The sequence below is a fragment of the Sphaerodactylus townsendi genome, linkage group LG06 (genome assembly GCF_021028975.2).
Source record: "Sphaerodactylus townsendi isolate TG3544 linkage group LG06, MPM_Stown_v2.3, whole genome shotgun sequence".
NCBI classification, from domain to species: Eukaryota; Metazoa; Chordata; class Lepidosauria; order Squamata; family Sphaerodactylidae; genus Sphaerodactylus; species Sphaerodactylus townsendi.
Genome location: NC_059430.1, coordinates 100954166 through 100972174, shown reverse-complemented (window position 1 = coordinate 100972174; position 18009 = coordinate 100954166). Strand labels below are relative to the sequence as shown.

Genomic DNA, 18009 nt, shown 5'->3' with positions numbered 1-18009 from the left:
TGAGCAGTAGGAAGCTCACAAGCACAGTCACAGAAAAGATCGCTTCTGGCCTTCCAGACTGCTATTAAGGTGGTTTGTCTGCAGAGCTAGTCTTACAGGCTTCCGTAATTTCTTCACCCTAGCTAAAAGGAATGAGGAACATTAGATGGTCAGGCCCGATTAAACCACAGTAGATCTATGTTAGTAGGAATGTCTTAAACAGCAGTTGCTGAATGTGGAGATTTTTGTACTTCCCTTCATCTGAGGTTTGGAGGTCCACAGGATGCTGGCATCGATTCTGGCAAGCTGTAGTAGCTGGCTTGTGTAGCTATCAGGCTGTGAAAAAAATCCAGCGCTTTGCAGCATGAGTCATCGTGGTCTTATTGTGGTGCTCAAGGTCTAATCTGGGAACTGTGATCAAGGGATGACAGCCTCGTGCTGATAACCTGACTTGTGCAAGAGCTCTCTGGGTAGAAGAGCTCTGTTGCTGCTGCTCCCGTTCAGCCCATGATAGCTTGTGCTGGGCATTGCAAGGGAAGATCCATGCTATTTTCCCTGTTTCCTGTCATGCCTTTTTCTGTGATCTTGGCTCTTTTCTTTAAAAGAACTCAGTTCAGTGTCCTTGTGTTCTATCTGGAATGTCTGCTCAAAATTCTTGTGCTGCGCCTTTCGATTTCTCCTTTCAAATCCTTCTCATGCTTTCTGTGGTTGAACGTGTCTACCAGAATACATCTTAAACCCCCGATGTTTGCTTATTTGTCTCATATTTCGCTCACCCCTTCAGTTTCTCATTATTGAACTTCTGGCAGCATGTTCATGGGGGCAAGGACCTGCTTTTTTCCTCTGTGGTTATTTGTCTGGTTGTTATCCCACCTCCCCTCAAACTTAGGTTTGCATACATGGCTCTCGGTTTTATATTCACAGAAATCTTGTGAGGTAGGTTAGGCTGAAATAGAGTGACTGTCCCAAGTCGTCCAGTACATTTTTTTCAGAGGGCGGATTTGAAGCTAGATCTCCCAGATTCTAGTCTAACACTGTGACTCTCCTTGATGTGTATTGACATTGCTAAGAGAGGAAAAAAGATATTTAAAGTTTGAGAGGGGTATTTTATTTGGATAGTGCAATATAGCAGACCATTATCCAAATCAATAATATATTGTGGAATACATTGTGGATGATCAGCAATAGCTGTTCATTCAGTCTAATCACAGATGCTCTTTCGAACCCCCCCCCCCCACTGCTTTCAGAACGTTGTCCTCCTTTCCTTCCATTTAATCCTCACAACAGCCCTGTGAGGTAGGTTAGGGTGAGAGCCTTTGACTGGTCTAGGGTCACCCACTAAGCTTCCATGGCAGAGTGGGGATTCAAACCTGGGTGTTTGAGATCTGAAGATGCTGTGTAACCATGCTATCACACTGCATTTCCTTTAGTGTGACAGGTTTAATCACTTTCATGATTATCCCCTTCCTTGCAATGAGCAGACCTATGGTCAGGTCAGAGCAGCAGGAATGGAGATACTTTGTGAGAAAGAAGATCATATTGGCAGAGTGACCTACGGTTACATTTAGGAAATAGCTTCCATGCCACCAAAAGGAAGGTTTCACTGCGTCTGAGAATAACTTCTGCAATTTCCAGGGTTTTGTTTAAAGCAGGGGTCGCCAACCTATGGTACCCCAGATGTTCATGGACCACAGCCAATTGGCCATGCTGGCAGGGGCTGATGGGAATTGTAGTCCATGAACATCTGGAGTGCCATAAGTTGGCACCCCGGGCCTTAAAGCATATTCAATTGTATTGACACAGTTCTACAAATCAAAGTATAGAGGTAAGTAACAACATCAAAAAAATTTTTTTTAAACCCTATGACAGAATCATCCAATACAAAACTAAACCACTACCGTGTTTCCCCGAAAATAAGACAGTGTCTTATATTAATTTTTGCTCCCCAAGATGCGCTATGTCTTATTTTCAGGGGATGTCTTATTTTTCCGCTCCACAGCTGCATGCTCTGGTGTTCTGTTCGACGAGCATGCTTCCAAACAAAAACTTTGCTACGTCTTTCTTTCGGGGGATGTTTTATATTTAGCACTTCAGTGAAACCTCTACTACCTCTTATTCCCAGGGGATGCCTTATTTTCGGAGAAACAGGGTACCTGTCTGTGGCCCATGATAATCCAGTCCTATCTGCCTTGCCTTCCAAATGCTGATAGCAAGGAAGCATTTTAAACCTAAGATTTCTGCACAAATCAGTGAAGCCTGATCCCAGTAGAGTTCTAGGGTGGGAAAATGGGGAGTGATTATTTCTAGACATGCAACCATAGCTCACATCCACAATGGTCAATACCACTGACCATGAAACCACGGTTTGGGAAATGGTGTGGTTCATGTAGGAAACTGACTGCCATCATCAAGCTTTTTCATGAAATTCTGGTAGCCTGGGCATTGGTGTAATTGGTTTATTAATTTGGCTAATTAAGAAGACAACTAAGTGGATTAAAAGGATTAAAAAAACCCATTGATGTCAGAGATGAGTTTCCTGAAAGCATCACTTGTCACAGTTAAAATGGCTCTCTTCTGTTTTGAAAATTAAATACTGTGGGACCTAATGAGCCGTACTAGAATCACTAGACACTGAATAGTAGTGCTTTAAATTGCTTTCTAAAAATCTTTAAACGTAAAATGTTGGCCTTTAAAGGAGTGAACTGTTGTTCATTTAACAAAGCACATAGGGTTCTTTTTTCACATGCTCAGCCTGATTTTTAAACTTAATTGGTGTTGTAAATGCCAAGCTTTTTTCTAACCTGATATGACAGGTTGTATGCTGTTTTATGATCCAGTGAACACAGAGTTATATGTTGGAGTGACCGATTTGAGCTTCAGAACAAGGAAGCAAACCAGCCCCTTGGAACTTAACTCAAAGGGACACAATAGCAATGCCTTGCTCTCGAATGTGAAAGACCGAGGACTAAATCCTGTCTTTGTCTTGGAGCTCCCTGGCAAACTAGACAGTCATTCCCTCTCCTCCTAATTTGCTGAGAGGTCATTGGGAAGGCAGAGTGATTTAGAATTGTAAGTTACTAAGGATTACATGGTAACAGGTTTTGCTGCTTCCTGAAACATTTTACATTTCTAATCTACTTGGAGCTGACTTTCTGATTCTTCATTTTGCTTCATGAACAGTTTTGTGAAATTCAGATAGAGCGACCTTGCCATGCGTTGCACCAGTAAAATATGAACTAACGATTAAAAATTGGTAATGTTATTTTGAAAGCATGTTTAGTGTTTTTTCCAGGTCCAAGTGTTTGGAACAGGGGTCTTCAAACTATGTCCCTCCAGATGTTCATGGACTACAATTCCCATTAGCCCCTGCCAGCATGGCCACGTGGTAGGGAATTGTAGTCTCTGAACATCTGGAGGGACATAGTTTGAAGATCCCTGGTTGGAGGGTATGGCTTCAACTAAAGCAGAATAGCAATTTCACACTTCCACCTAGTTTAATTTACCTGCTCACATTGAACATTTAACAGCTAATTGAGTGACAAATATAAATATCACCTAAAGCAATTTAAAATAAAATGCATGTAAAATTAATATTAAAACAGTGTATTAGAGCTGCACAATTCAACGCAGGCTGCAGAAATTGTATACTTCGAAGCATGGGGCATTCCAATATTTCTGACAACCTGAGGGCATTGTATTATTGAAGGCTTTCATGGCTGTATTCAGTGGGCTGTTGTGGGTTTTCCAGGCTGTATGGTCGTAGTCTGGTAGTTTTGCTCCTAACGTTCTCCTTCAGTAGGGCTGCAGTCATCCAGGTTGATTAGGTCATGCCTCCTTTGTCCAGGCAGGGCTATGCAGATTTTTGCAAGGGCTCATGAAGGGATTGAGCTTCTCCAGTCTGAATAGCCGTGCTATTCAGGACAGTGCTATCACTATAGCTCCTAGACCTGAAAGGAAAGGAAACTGAAACCCTTTGAATTTTCATAGTAGAGTTTCTTATTCACTGAAATGGGTGAGGACAAGTCTTCTAAGACGTCAGGAAGGTCTTCTCAGGCCGGGGGGGGGGAGGGAGAGAGGGAAGGAAAATGAAAGAAAAATTCTTCCACACAGAAGACAGATTCAACAGGGAGAGGACACCTGGGAGTCACACAAGTGTCCATCTGTCCCTCAGACCCCTTTCGTGGATCTTGGGGTGAATTGGCAGACGTCCCATGTCCTGGAACAAGCACCCAGGCTGATTAGCCACTAAGGATAAATCCTCCTACCAGAGGCGTAGCTAGGCCAAACTGCGCCCTTTGCGCATTCTAATTTTCCACCCCACATGGCCCCCCTCAGCGCCCCCCTTTCCCTCTTCCCACACTTACCTTAGTTCCTTTCCTTTTTCAGAACTTTTTCAGGCTTCAAAGGGCCTGTTCTCAGTAAAAACGGCCTGATGGGAACTATACTTCCCAGGAGACCTTGTGAGCCCCAAGGTCTCCTGGGAACTGTAATTCCTCAGGCCATTTTAACCTCAAATCATACTCGACTGTCCAAGATACGTGGGTATTAGGCTCAAGAAATTTTATTTATTTTATTAAAATCTATATCCTGCCCTCCCCAACCACATTGGGCTCAAGGTGGCGTACAAACATTTTAAAAACAGTTAACTAATATATAAAAATACACTGAACAAACTTATCCTTAAAAACCCAAGATGGCAGCAGATTTAAACCTACAAAAGAACACCCGGTCCCGCTCACAAGCAGACTCTCAATGGTTGTCTAAGCATAAGCTGAGTCAAGGGAGGGGCCACGCAAAAAGCATCATGATTATGGATTGGAGGGAGGCTGGCAAGATGACATTGGGACACAGAAGTGGCCTCAGCCAAAGGCACTGTGGAATATCTCTGACTTGCAGCCCTGTGGAACTATTTCAAGATCATACAGGGCCCTGGTGTCAGCTGGCAGAGAGTTCAACTCAGTTGGAACCAGGGCAGAAACTGCCCTGATTCTGGTTGAGGCCAATTGCACACCCTTTGGGCCAAGGACCGCCAGATTTGTTGGAGGACTGAAGTGTTCCCTGTGGGCAGCATGGGGTAATATGGCTTCGCATATACTGCCTGGACAAATGTAGATCAGCTGAAGGGACCCTTGGCAGAGGTGTCGTGCTCCAGGTGCTCCAGAAGCAGGAATAAGATGGAATGTTAGTTCTGATTCTAACAGAAAAGTATTGCCTCCCTGGTTAAAGCTTTGGTCCATAACCAGCCTGGATGAGTGTAGTCCCACTGAAGGAGAATGACACTTTGGACTTACCATGAAAGTGTCTTCTCTTCAGTGGGTGAAGTCATCCAGAACCCATCCAAAAGTACGATTAGGATGAGGTGGAAAGGTACAATTACTTAAGCTAGGAAAATTGCAGGGCTTTGGGACATCTGGAGAAGCTCAGCCTCCTTGTCCAAGAGCCATTGCAAAAATTTGCATAGCCTTGCCTGAACAGAGGAGGCAAGACCTGACCATCTTGGATAACTTCACCCTTAACAATAAGTTCAAAGTGTTGTTTCACCTGCATCTATGACTGGCATCTTCAGAGGCATGTCATGGTGAGATATGTTTCTCTCCATGGCACATCTCACTGTGACATGCCTCTGAAGATGCCATAGATGGGGGTGAAACATTAGGAACAAAAACTACCAGGACCGTGGCCAAACAGCCCAGAAAACTCAAAACAACCAATTGAGGGCACATTTTCCCATTTTTTTGGCGCGCACGCACACACAAACACACACACACACACACACACACCCCGTGTATGTACCCCCCCCCATGTATGTATGTGGTAACGTTATTAAACGGATTCACAGGTAGAGTTGTTTAGGGGAAGTAATACTTTCCTTGTATTTCATAGGACTGGCCATTTGATGATGGAGCACCACCCCCCAATGAGATTGTGGACGACTGGCTCAACCTGTTGAAAACCAAATTTCGTGAGGAACCTGGCTGTTGTGTTGCTGTACACTGTGTTGCAGGACTGGGAAGGTAAAGTTCTTGTTTTAGGAGATAATGTCAAGTTTCTGGCCCAGTTTGTTTCTGTTGAATCAACCAGTCGAATAGTGTAATGTAACTGTGTAGTGACACATGTTTGCCTGTCCGTCAGAAAGTTGATTGTCAGTTTTGTATGTTGGTCCCAGAAAATACAAGGCCTATTAACTCACATCACTTCGAAAACTGAAACTCAATCATGAAAAGCCTAGTAACTGCAGTTTGTTCATATTGGATCAGGTATTGGTCCCTTGCTAATATGGTAACCTTTGCAAGGGAGTTGTGATCAATAGGGTCCAGGCTGATTATAAATCTTGGGATGAATGTTGAACCTAGTACAATGTCCCTTTAAAGCAGGAATCCCTAATCTTTTCGAACCTGTGGGCATCTTTAGAATTTTGACACATAGTAATGGGTGCAACCACAAAATGGCTGCCTTGGGAGGTGGAGCCAGGAAATGAGGTTATGCATAACTCTAATAGTAATTCTTCAGCATTTCAGGCAGAAGCTGCTCTTAACAGGATACATTTTAAATTGAACATATTGTTTTAATAATTTTTTTTGCAAACAGATAACTAATTTCAGCCCTTTCCACATGGGCCAGTAAAACAGCCCGTGGACAGCCAGCGCGTTGGCTAGGGCATGCGCCTTCGCATGAAGGTGCTTCCCCCCCTCCCCTCCCCCCCTTTCCTCCACACACACACACACACACACACCCGGGGCCATGATACGGCCCGTTTCCCCTGTGTGGCTCCGCAGATGGGAGCCAGAAAAGGGGCTTTAGAGAATGACTTTACATGTGATTCTCTTGTTTTAACGTGGCTCATAGCCACAGCCATTTGCTCATGAACCACGTTAAAACAAAAGAATCACATATAATGCGATTCTCGAAAAACCTGAGGGGGTGGGAAATGCGGAGTGGATCCATGTTAGGATCAGGATCTGTGCAAAGCCCCCCCCCCCCCAGCTGGGCTTCTGACTGGCCATTTGAGATTTTAATGGCTTTGCATATGTCTGAAAGTGCTTTGCTTGGGCAGCAGCTGCCACCACAGCTCAATATCTTCAGTGAGTGACTGCAAGTCAGCTGTAGTGGCCATTTTGTGTTGGCTTCACTTCCTGTGACAGCCATTTTGTGGGTGATGTTGACCACACTGTGTCACCATTCCCATTGTAACTGTAAACTCCAGCAAGTTGGGCAGCCTTTATTGCAAATGGGTTTGTATGAAATTGAAAAAATGTCTCTAACACTCCTAGGGTTGCAGAGGTGACTCAGGGTATACTGTAATCTTGGGGCCTTCTGCCATGCTGTTGGTAGATGACACAGCACATTTAAGTATATGGAATATTGCCATGCAATATGCAGTTCAGTGTGTAGCATTTATTAATGGTGCTCATTAATGATAATGGACTGACTCACTATATTCTGTCTCAGATAAAGATGTTAGTATGGTCATTGAGGTACAAGAGTTGAGAAAATTGTATGCTTCTGCATTAGAAAATAGTCCTGAATGAATATAAGAATTATTACATGCTGCCTTTGTCAAAACCATTATTTTTTTTACACGCTGCCTTTGTCAAAACCATTATTTTGTGCGTTATTGAACATAGTACTTTGATATAGCAGCATTTGTAGTTAATTGAATGACTGTCCCCACGCTTTGAAATGGATGAGGGGAAGCAAGCCTTGGTAGGCACTAGGACCCAGGCGGAGCATTCTACAGCAAAGAATGTCTGGCATGTTGAGTTCTGTGGGGGAGAAATATACAACCCTATTAACATCTTTATGTGAAACAGAGTATAGATAGACAATAAAGCTTTCTATTTGATTTCTTAAGCCAGTTGTCCTGAAGACAGGCCCAGCCTTATTTGTCCATATTAATCTTAGGCAATATGAACAAATCCATCCCTGCACCCTGGAATGGCATTCAGATTGTTGAAAGCTGGAAACAAAGATGTTGTCTTCAGTGTTCAAATTTCTCCCCAAAGGCTAATTTAATGCCCCCCCCCCCCCCCCCCACTCCTGGTGCGATCGTGTGCCTGGTAGTAATCTTGATTGTGGCCTGTCCTCAGACTAAAGTATCCAAACAAATATGGGTAAAGCCTTACGTGGTGGTGAACCTATGGCACTCCAGATGTTCATGGACTACAATTCCCACCATCCCCTGCCAGCATGGCCAATTGGCACGGGATGATGGGAATTGTAGTCCATGAACATCTGGAGTGCCATAGGTTCACCACCACAGCGGGATTGTGGAGTAGTGGTTGTAATAGTGTTCTCAGCGGGGAGGCAGAGTTTTACTGTGGAGTTGCCATGCTCCTTCTGTGACTTTTTAAAAATTAATTTTATTTGACCTCCCACCTTTCCTGGCAAAGCAGGGTTCAGAGCAGCTTCTAACAGCTATCTTTCCACCAAGCTTAGTGTCCTCAAGGTGGCAAACAATCAAATATTAAAACAAGCTCTTCAATACACAATATAAAAGTAATTAAGAGCAATTAAAATGCATACATGTAAGGAGAGTTAGCGAGGGAAGCCAGATGAAACAGCTAAGTCTTTGTCTGCTGGCAGAAAGCAATGAGAGAGCAGGACAGGTGGCCTGGGGAGGGAATTCCATAATATTGGTGCCACAACCGGGAAAGCCCTTTCTTGAAGTGCCATCCATCTAGCCCCCTGAAGATCAGTTAGGTTCATTTGGGAATAAGTAGCCCTTCAGGTATGTTGGTCCCAAGGCTTTAAAGGTCAATACCAGTGTTTTGAAATGGGCCCAAAACTCCAAAACTAATTAGAAATCAGTGTAGATGTAAAAAGATTGAAGTGATATGGTCCTTATAATTCTGGCTGCAGCCTCCTATACCAACTGTAGCTTCCAAACACTCCTCAAGTCCAACTCTATGCACGGTGCATTGCAGTAGTCCAATTTCATTAGGGTGTGCCCCACAGTGGCGAGATCTTCTTTGCAGGGTTCAACAGCCAAAACTGGTGAAAGGCATATCTCTGGCCACTGCTACCTCCTTCTCAACTAGCAAGAGACCAGGCAAAGTAACAGAAATAACTGGAGTTACAAGGTGGGTTGTCTTGAGATTTGAGAGAGCTGTTTCTCTTCATCCAAAGTTTCAGGTATTGCCAGTTGCAAAGTAAGGCTTCCCCCAGAGGGGAGAACCAGGTGCAGCTACCCATGGCAGTATATGTGTCACACACTGGCATTCTGGTCTGAGGAAGTACAGACTATTATGCATCATCTCCTAAATAAGCCACCTGAAGACCTGGTCATTAAATCATTAAATCATTATCATGGTTACCACCAAGGGGGAGAAATCCCCCCCCCCCCAGCCGCCATTTTTAAACAAAACTTTGTCAGGCTTCTTACTTACCAGTGCAGAGTTGCTGGGATTGCAGCTGACAAGATGGCTTGCCAAAGAGATGGGGGCAGGGCTCATATGGATGGGATCCTTTTGGAAATTTGGGGGGGGGGGCAGAAGCTTCTGTTTAAGCCAGAGGACACTGAGGCTTCTGTTTAAGCCAGAGGACACAGAGCAAGGATAGCTTCTGAGTCCTAGGTGATGTCTGGCAGTAGATTTGGGTCTTCCTTTCACTCACCTCTGCTTCAGACCCAGCAGAGCTTAACTGGAAGGGACTAGGCTAGAAACAGGAAATTGAAGTTTCATTTATTAGAAGCTGCTAAATGTTGGGAGAAGAGATTGCTGCAGCAAGAAACTATAAAAGGTTGATCATTTGTTCAATAAGTGAAATGGACTGCATTGTGGAGAAGGCTGTTTTAGAAACACGGAAGGAAAAATTAACTGTATAGGTTTTTTTCCCCAGTAGAAGTTAATGTTTCTGAGAAACAAATAATAGAAATGGGCTACATCATTACAATCAATCTTTTCTAGGAATAGTTTTAATTTGTTACATTTTTAGTTTCTAGGTATTTCAGAGGGTGTATTTACTGTGATACTATCTTAATAGCTTTGGGTTTGGAGCAAGATGGAATCTCTACTGAGTCATAGTTTTTCGTGATACTTGTGCTTTGCAGTCTTCAGTAATAAAATGGAATTAGGATAGTCTACTATATGAGGAACTGGTCTGTCAATTGTTTATCAGCATGATGGCTACATGGAACATCCATGTTTAGGGATAGTATACCACTCAACACTACTTGCTTGTTGGGGGGCATTTCTGCTTTGCTTTGCTTGTGGGCTTGTTAATTTAAAAAAAAAAGAAAAATGAATATTTACAAAAGAACGCAGGTGGCATTTTGGAAAAAGCCTTCCTCTCTTTTGAAGAGGATCACCTTTGCTAAGGCAATGCCTTTTAGCATGTGTGTGCCACCCACATCTGCCTTTGTCTTCAAAAGTGGCGCACATTTAAAACAGTTACTCAGCTAAAATTTGTGATTAAATCAGGGAAGGCTTAAGTAATTGGGTAATGGCCCTATTTGCAGTAGGTGCGTGGGGAAGAAGAGCCCGGGGGCTTGACAAGCTGGTTAGAGAGGTTGATCAAGCCATATGTGGTTCGCTGTTGAAAGGAGCAGGATCGTGAGTCTCTGTAGTGCCCCCCCCCCCAAGGGCTAAGGTATGTAACCTGCTTTGTTGCACCAACATGGGAGTCTGAGCCTGGTTCTTCCTCCATGTCCAGGCACGCTTCCAGGCGGGGCTCCAGGAAGACCTGCTGTCTCAGTGAAATGGCTGACATGGTCATTGGCTTCCAGTGGGGCGCCCTTGTGTTATACATAGACGTTCATGTGCAAACACAGCTCCATACTGGGCGCCCAGAAAGGCTATTGATTTGCACCATGCACAGGACTAGCAGCGTTACATAAAGCATGCCAGTGTTGTTCTGTAGAGGAAAGAGCCCAGAGTCTTGGGGCTGACATTTGCAATGATTGGAACTGTGTTTTTGAAGATTCAACTGACTTGTTTTAAATCAGTGCTGATTTTCCTTTTCTTCCAGAGCCCCAGTTCTGGTCGCCCTTGCTCTCATTGAATGTGGAATGAAGTACGAGGATGCTGTGCAGTTCATCAGGCAGTAAGTGACAAGGACTGGGCTCCCCCCTCTCCCCACATGCTGCCCCTTCTCTCTTTCTATAGAGGTTTTTAAAATTGAGCTATTCTCCATTGTGATGAGTCTGCTGAGTATCTGCTACTGTTTCTTCATAGCTTTGCTGAGCCTGTAATGGATGTGTAGGGTGAAAGAGTGGGCCTCGCTTCTTGCTGGTGAGAGTCAGACACTCATGCAAGCAAGCTCCAGACTAGAAAGAAACAACTTCCTCCTTTTTTGCCTTATTGGGAAGCTGTTGTATTCTTTCTGAATCAAAAATACCAGTGGTCTCTCTGTGGCGTCTTATTCCTGTTGCGCTCTGGGGCTGTTCCACTCTCTGTCTCAGCTGGGAAACAGCAGCCTTCTCAAATAAATCAGGACAGTGATGGCCACTAACCTGGATAGCTTTAAAAAGGGCTTGGACAGATTTATGGAGGAGAAGTCGATCTATGGCTACCAATCTTGATCCTCCTTGATCTCAGATTGCAAATGCCTTAGCAGACCAGGTGCTCAGGAGCAGCAGCAGCAGCAGAAGGCCATTGCTTTCACGTCCTGCACGTGAGCTCCCAAAGGCACCTGGTGGGCCACTGCGAGTAGCAGGGTGTGCTGGACTAGATGGACTCTGGTCTGATCCAGCAGGCTAGTTCTTATGTTCTTATGACACACTGGGCTATCCCTTCCTGTTGTCCTGCTTTTTAGCAGAAGAGACAGGCCACAATGTGCATTTTATTTTAATCTCACTATACTCTATCTCAGGGAAGAAAGTCAGGAGATGTGTGAATTAATTTGCCACATCTTCCTGGACCTTCTTGCATGTGAGCTCCCAAAGGTATCTGGTGGGCCACTGCGAGTAGCAGAGTGCTGGACTAGATGAACTCTGGTCTGATCCAGCAGGCTTCTTCTTATGTTCTTATGAAATGCTCTGTGAGGTTCCCGTGCCTGCCTCCCCCCTGGATTCTCTTTAACAATTAAAGAATCTTACTCAGGTGCCACCTTCGTAAAACCATTATCTTCTGCACTGTTAAACATAGGGCTTTGATAAAAGACCCTTTATATTGCCCTGGATGGCTATCAGCAACACTTTCATTTATAGTTGCACTGACCAAGAAAGGCTCTGTCTTGCCATTCTTGTAAAGATGGTAGAACCTTCACGATGCAGAAACGTGGCTTGGATTTGAGCCCTAAATGTGTCTGTAGATATAGAGCAGTGCCCATTTTCTAATGTGGCAGATTGTCTTGCATACAAATCTTAGTATACATTTTGAGCTAGCAAAACTTTGTCTGAGATCTAGCATGGTATAGTGGTTAAGAGCCATGGACTCTAATCTGAAGAACCAGCTTCAATTCCCCGCCGCTCCGCATGAAGCTGCTAGGTGGCCTTGGGCCAGTCACAGTTCTCTCAGAACACTCAGCCCACGCAGGCATTTTACTCCAAATAGATAAAATAATTCATAGCAATTTTATCTCTGTCATGCCTCCCCTATTTTGATCTGTTTGGAAAAAAAGGCCTCTGGAGTAGAATTTTCCTGATGCTCAGCCACCTTTTAGTTGCCTAGGGCACTAAGAACCAGGGAGACTCAGGTTCATATCCTTACTCGGCTGTGAAATGAGTGGATGAACTACCCACTGAGAGATGCAAAGCTGCTCATGTTCTATTCATTTTGTCCTCATACCCACCTGGGACTATGGACAAATGGACGATGACTAACTCATTAGTTAACTGCCACCAATTTTTGTAATCAGAAGTACTGTATTAGCTAAAAACGATAAAGCGTAGTCTGTGAAGCTTTCTGTCCTGGGGCATGGTAGAAGAAAGCCCCTGATTTTAAGAGAAGATGGGAATATATGTTCGTTCCTGTTTTGGAATCTTGCTGTGAATTTCAGTTCAAATTGCATTCCCTCTCTTTTAAATCCAGGCTTGGACAGCTCTTTTGTTCTACAGCATGGACATTAAGGATTGGTTAAAGGCTGCTCAGCTCCCTTGTGGGCAAAAAATTGTGAAAATCATCAAGTTCATTGTCAGTTCCATGGAAATGTGCCCCATATTGCAAGCAGCTGGGTAATTCCACGAAACATCTGGGACTGGTTTGTTATATCTTTCGTTGTATGCATTAGCTCAAGTTCCTTCAGAAAGCCAGTAGTCTGAGCATGTATGATTGGCCAAAGGTCATTGAGAAAGTGGTCTATGGCAGAGCAGAGATTTTAACCTGGATCCCCTGGCTTCTAGTCAGCCACTTCAGCCACTATACCACACTAGCCCAGAAGAGTGTCCTCAGTATTTGCGAAACCACCTTGACTCAACAGAGGAGCCCCCGAATGCACACTCTATCTAGAGATGGCCAAGCTCCATCCAGCTTACTTACATATTCATTCCGCACTACTGTATTTGGTGCTTTCTGGGAACTAAAGTTCCCAAAAGCACCAAATACAGTAGCGTGGAATGAATATGTAAGTACTGAAGATGTAAGAACTGAAGTTCCCAGAACATTGTCATGTTGTGGGGGGAGAGGCTAACACCATTAAATCCTAACTTCATTACTAGATATAGGTCTAAACCTTGGCTGCGCTTCTGTTTCAGGAAGAGGAGGGGAGCTTTCAATTCCAAACAGCTGCTTTACCTTGAGAAATACCGGCCGAAAATGCGATTACGCTTCAGAGATGCCAATGGCCACTGCATCATACAGTAAGGGGAAGGCCCTCCGTGAAGTCGTCTTTATGCTATCATGGTTGTCCTTCTGGACTCGTGGAACCTGAAAATGTAACTCTGGAATTGAACGACATCCTCGCCATGGCAGTGGAGTCGGTTCTCCTCAGCCATTGTCCTAATGATGATGATTGTGATAAAAAATAAAATTAAAACAAAACATTTCAGTGAAGGATTGCCTTTTCATGTTGCAGTCTGATCATCTGCCAAGAGAAAAAGAGTTCTTTGAACCTTCTGTATTTTTAACTTTTTGGAGAAAAAAACCCTAATAAAATCAATTTTATGTCTCAAGAAAAACAAAGAGTATCAAGGTTGTGCGTATATCATAATCTTGGAATGAAACAGCACCCCTCAGTTATGTCCTGGTATGGGGGTTAGTTTTGGTTTTTTAATGGTTGTTTTCTTTCCATGTGCTGACAGGTAGAATTGAAGTGGTGTCTTTGTAGCTATATGTAAGCGGTCAGCAGCCTTAAGCTCAGTTGGATGCATTTAGAAATAGTGGAGTTTGTACGTCCAATTTGCAGCTGACAGGATGTTTGTGGTAGTTAGGCTTACCAACATGCTGGGTTAAAGTCCTTTCTCTTAACTGGATAATCTTTTTAAGCATTGTTCAGTTTACAGGTAAGCACCTGGCCATCAGAGATGAGGGCAACATAACTCTGACTTCTTGGTGCTCTCTCCAAAATTCTGAGGAGCCTTATACTTGCTTAAAACTGGAGTTCTAGCTCCTATGATTGTGTAGGTGTCCAGATGATGTGATTGCAGATTTTGCATCTCAGTCCTGAAGTGTTGCCCACCATTTGGTTACAAATGCACTGCTGCAAATACCTTGATGTGGAAGTAAATTTGAAACTTAGCCGATATGTATAGAAAGCACCAGGCCGCCAAATTTTACAGTGTCCAGGTAAGCAATATAGTTAAAAGGACATCTCTGTCCTACATGCCCTGTGGTTGCTGTCTGGGTGACCTTTGCTTCTGAGAGGAAGAAACACAAATCAAGGCTATTTCAAATAGGGCTCTGGTGCCCATTTGGCATTTTTGTCAACGTCTGGGTATATTTTCCCCCACCCTGGTCTCATTCCTGGTTCCCATTAACCACTGGTTGACCTTGTTTTGACCTTCTCAACAGGTTCTTAAGGGATGTCAGTTACACACCACCAAGGCCTCATAAACCGTTTATGATAAACGTATGCTGTTTTTAGGTGTTCCATTTAAAAAGGCAGTTACAAGATGTTGCATGTGTGCAGACAAGACCAGTATTTAATTTTATGGTGGGTCTGCATTTCTGGCTCTCCGCAAAACCCATGTCCTCCTTCCAATTCTACATTTGAAATTAAGAATCAAGATTTCTTTGCCCTTTGGACTCACATAGATTCAAACATCAGCTCTTTCATTAGCTAGGCTGGTAACCTTTCCATCATGGTTGCTGCCATGCCATCCTCCACATCGACAGTGTATATGATTGACTTTTGACTAATATAGCCTCAACATTTCAAGTCTTGAAAATGGATCATGGACTTTCATTTCCACATGTGCTTAAATTACAACTAGTTCTGATGGATATTATGCTGACCAATCTGGATGATTAACAGATTTAAGTCTAAAACTACAATTCCTTCTTTTTGTCTAAAATATATGTACTGGGGTATGTGTGTGGCATTGTGCTATACACACAATTAGGGGCAGGACTGCAATACTACAAAAAGTGCTTATGTGGAAATAGAGTCCTTGATAGCAAATTCTAAAGATACAAGATTGGTTCTTGCCCTGTGTACAAATAAAGGTACAACTTGTTCTTATGAGTAAATCCTCATTGTTGCAAAATTTAGAATGTGCCGTTTTTCTGTTACCAGACAAGGCTTTACTATGACTAAAATTGTTGCATCTGAATGAAAAAAACCTCCCCAAACATAAAACATTTTAAAAATTATTTTCATGTATAAGTTTTTCTTCCCCTTCAGTTTTACTTTGTATTATGGTATATTAGCTTTTATTGCAATCTCAACAGAACTGAGAAGGCAGGGCTGTTTCTAAATGCACAAGGGTGCACATTCTGTCATAGAATAGAAATGTCAGAGCTTCATTGTTAGGCTCAACAGGCACAATTTCTGGTTCAGCACTTCGAACACGGTGCAATAAAGTTCTTACCTGTATAAAGTCTCCTCCCTGCTTCTCAGTGAATTTGTTACAATCACAAATTGTGGTTGTTTGTATAAGGGCAGAAATATGTGAATGGCTTTACTGGACAGATCAGAAGCCCATTCTGTCCTGTTCATATTTTGTTCTTTCATGTCAAAAACGCACAAGTACGTGAGATTTGATTTCCACGTATAGACTGGTGTACAAGGTATTCTCATTGGATGTCTCATCAGAAGCACTTTCCAGCAAAAGGCGCAGTTTCTTCACTACCCTGAAGCATCTCGGAACCATGTGGGATTTACTCAGTCATGCACTGAACGCTTTCATAATGCCCCCTTCCAATGGTAGCCAAGATTTTTGCATGCCTAAATCTGCTGCTGAAGGAACTGCAGGGATTGCTGAGTCATGTCGCTCATTCATGCCATATGTGACACATTTTAATCCAGGCTCTTTGCATGTGGCAGTTGCACAGAGGGACAGTTCAGGATGATGTATTATTGAAGGCTTTCACGGCTGGATTCAACTGATGGTTGTGGGTTTTCCAGGCTGTGTGGCCATGGTCTGGTAGATCTTGTTCCTAACATTTTGCCTGCATCTGTGGCTGGCATCTTCAGAGGTGTATCACTGCCACACAGCCCAGAAAACCCACAACAATCAGTTCAGGATGAGTTTCAGAATGATTAACCCTTTTTTCAGTCACCAGCCCGTTGCTCCAGTGATGAACCTACAGGACCAAATGAAGAAAAAATAACCAGTGCTTGAAGCTTAGCCACAATGAGCCCTTTGTATATTGTGAGACTGCAGCTGAAGACACTGGTGGAAAACAAAAAGGAATGGCTATACATGTAGCCTTGAGTTTGTAGGAGGCTACAAATGTGCTATATGGTAGGCTGTGGAGTTTCAAGAGGTTAGGTTTGTCAGGGTGTGAAGAGCTGGAACATTAACAAGATAATCACAGGTCCCCCCACCAAAAGCAATTTGGTGGTGTCTTCATGTGATATCAAGGTGCTACAGCAGATCTTCACCATTTGTACTTTGCAATTTCACATATTTGTGGAGCGTGGTCTGATCACATGATGTCTCAGCCTGGTTTAATACCATTGCTGTCATCATCACGACATCACTAAATGCTATGGGAAAATTGGTTGTGTTGCTATTAGGGGCCAATTGAACCTTGCCCCCAATATTTGAGAGTCTACTGTATTCACCTTTTGTAGAGTATGGAAGGCAGTTTTGCAAAGCATTAAAGGTACTGAGTACATCTGTGAAAAATATTTTTTTTCTTGCCAGCCAGTCACAGCTGCCATATGGCAACCCTGTAAGGTTTTCAAGGCAAGGGACTTCAGGAGTAGCTTGCCATTGCCTTCCTCTGTGTGGATTGAGAGAATTGTAACTGGTCCAGTGTCACCCAGCAGACTTTATATGAAGGGAGTGGAAATCAAGCCTGGCTGTTCAGATTAGATTCCACCACTCTTAAAGCACTACACGCTGGCTGTCTTTGAAAGCTATGACTGATATTTATTAATGAAAGGGTGGGGGTGGAGATCAAGGTCAAGCAGCGAATGTTAAGGGCAAAGGAACCTGCGAAAGATACCCATGTTTAGATGGTTCATGTTTAGATGTACCCTTTTTCTAATCGATCATGGCTGCTCTTTTATGTCCTTTGAATACCAGCGCCTTATCTTTAAACAGGAGGCGTAGTAGAAGTTTGAAATGCTGCCTCGCATACAGATTGGCGGCTGCAGGCATATTGTTGGCACCTCTGGATAGTGACACAAGTTGGTGTTGGACTAATGGTAGTGTTGTTCATCTGGCTGAACAATCAAATGCACTAGTGTCTTCTTACACTTATTGCAAGAAGCATATCCACACATCCGAATCCTGTCCAGCTCCCCTGCACAGCACAGCATTTCAAGGCAAAATGGTACATTGAGAATATTGGAACATTGAGAATACAGGATTTGCAGATCTGCACAAAAAAGAATGGGTGGCAAAGGTCAGAATGTGTCAAGTGGTTTGGCTCCTGTCCTGTTTGTAAGCTGGCACATAAGCATTTCAACTCGTTGGTTTAGCATTGCTCTGCAGTCCCCATGCGTCATAGTTTAGGGTTAAGCTGCCCTCTGCCTCAGATCATA

The 18009-nt window shown here is 43.5% G+C and overlaps 1 protein-coding gene across 3 annotated transcripts in view; it reads left to right on the top strand.

The window, feature by feature from the left end:
* PTP4A2 (protein tyrosine phosphatase 4A2) overlaps positions 1–15897 on the top strand; it is a 37805-nt gene extending 21908 nt beyond the window's left edge. For all 3 annotated transcript variants that reach the window (XM_048500302.1, XM_048500304.1, XM_048500303.1), the window contains exons 4-6: positions 5863–5993; positions 10945–11019; positions 13610–15897. In XM_048500302.1, coding sequence (XP_048356259.1) covers positions 5863–5993; positions 10945–11019; positions 13610–13718 — 315 coding nt within the window. In that variant the 3' untranslated portion in view covers positions 13719–15897. The remainder of the gene's footprint in view (positions 1–5862; positions 5994–10944; positions 11020–13609) is intronic.
* Positions 15898–18009: the final 2112 nt, after the last annotated feature.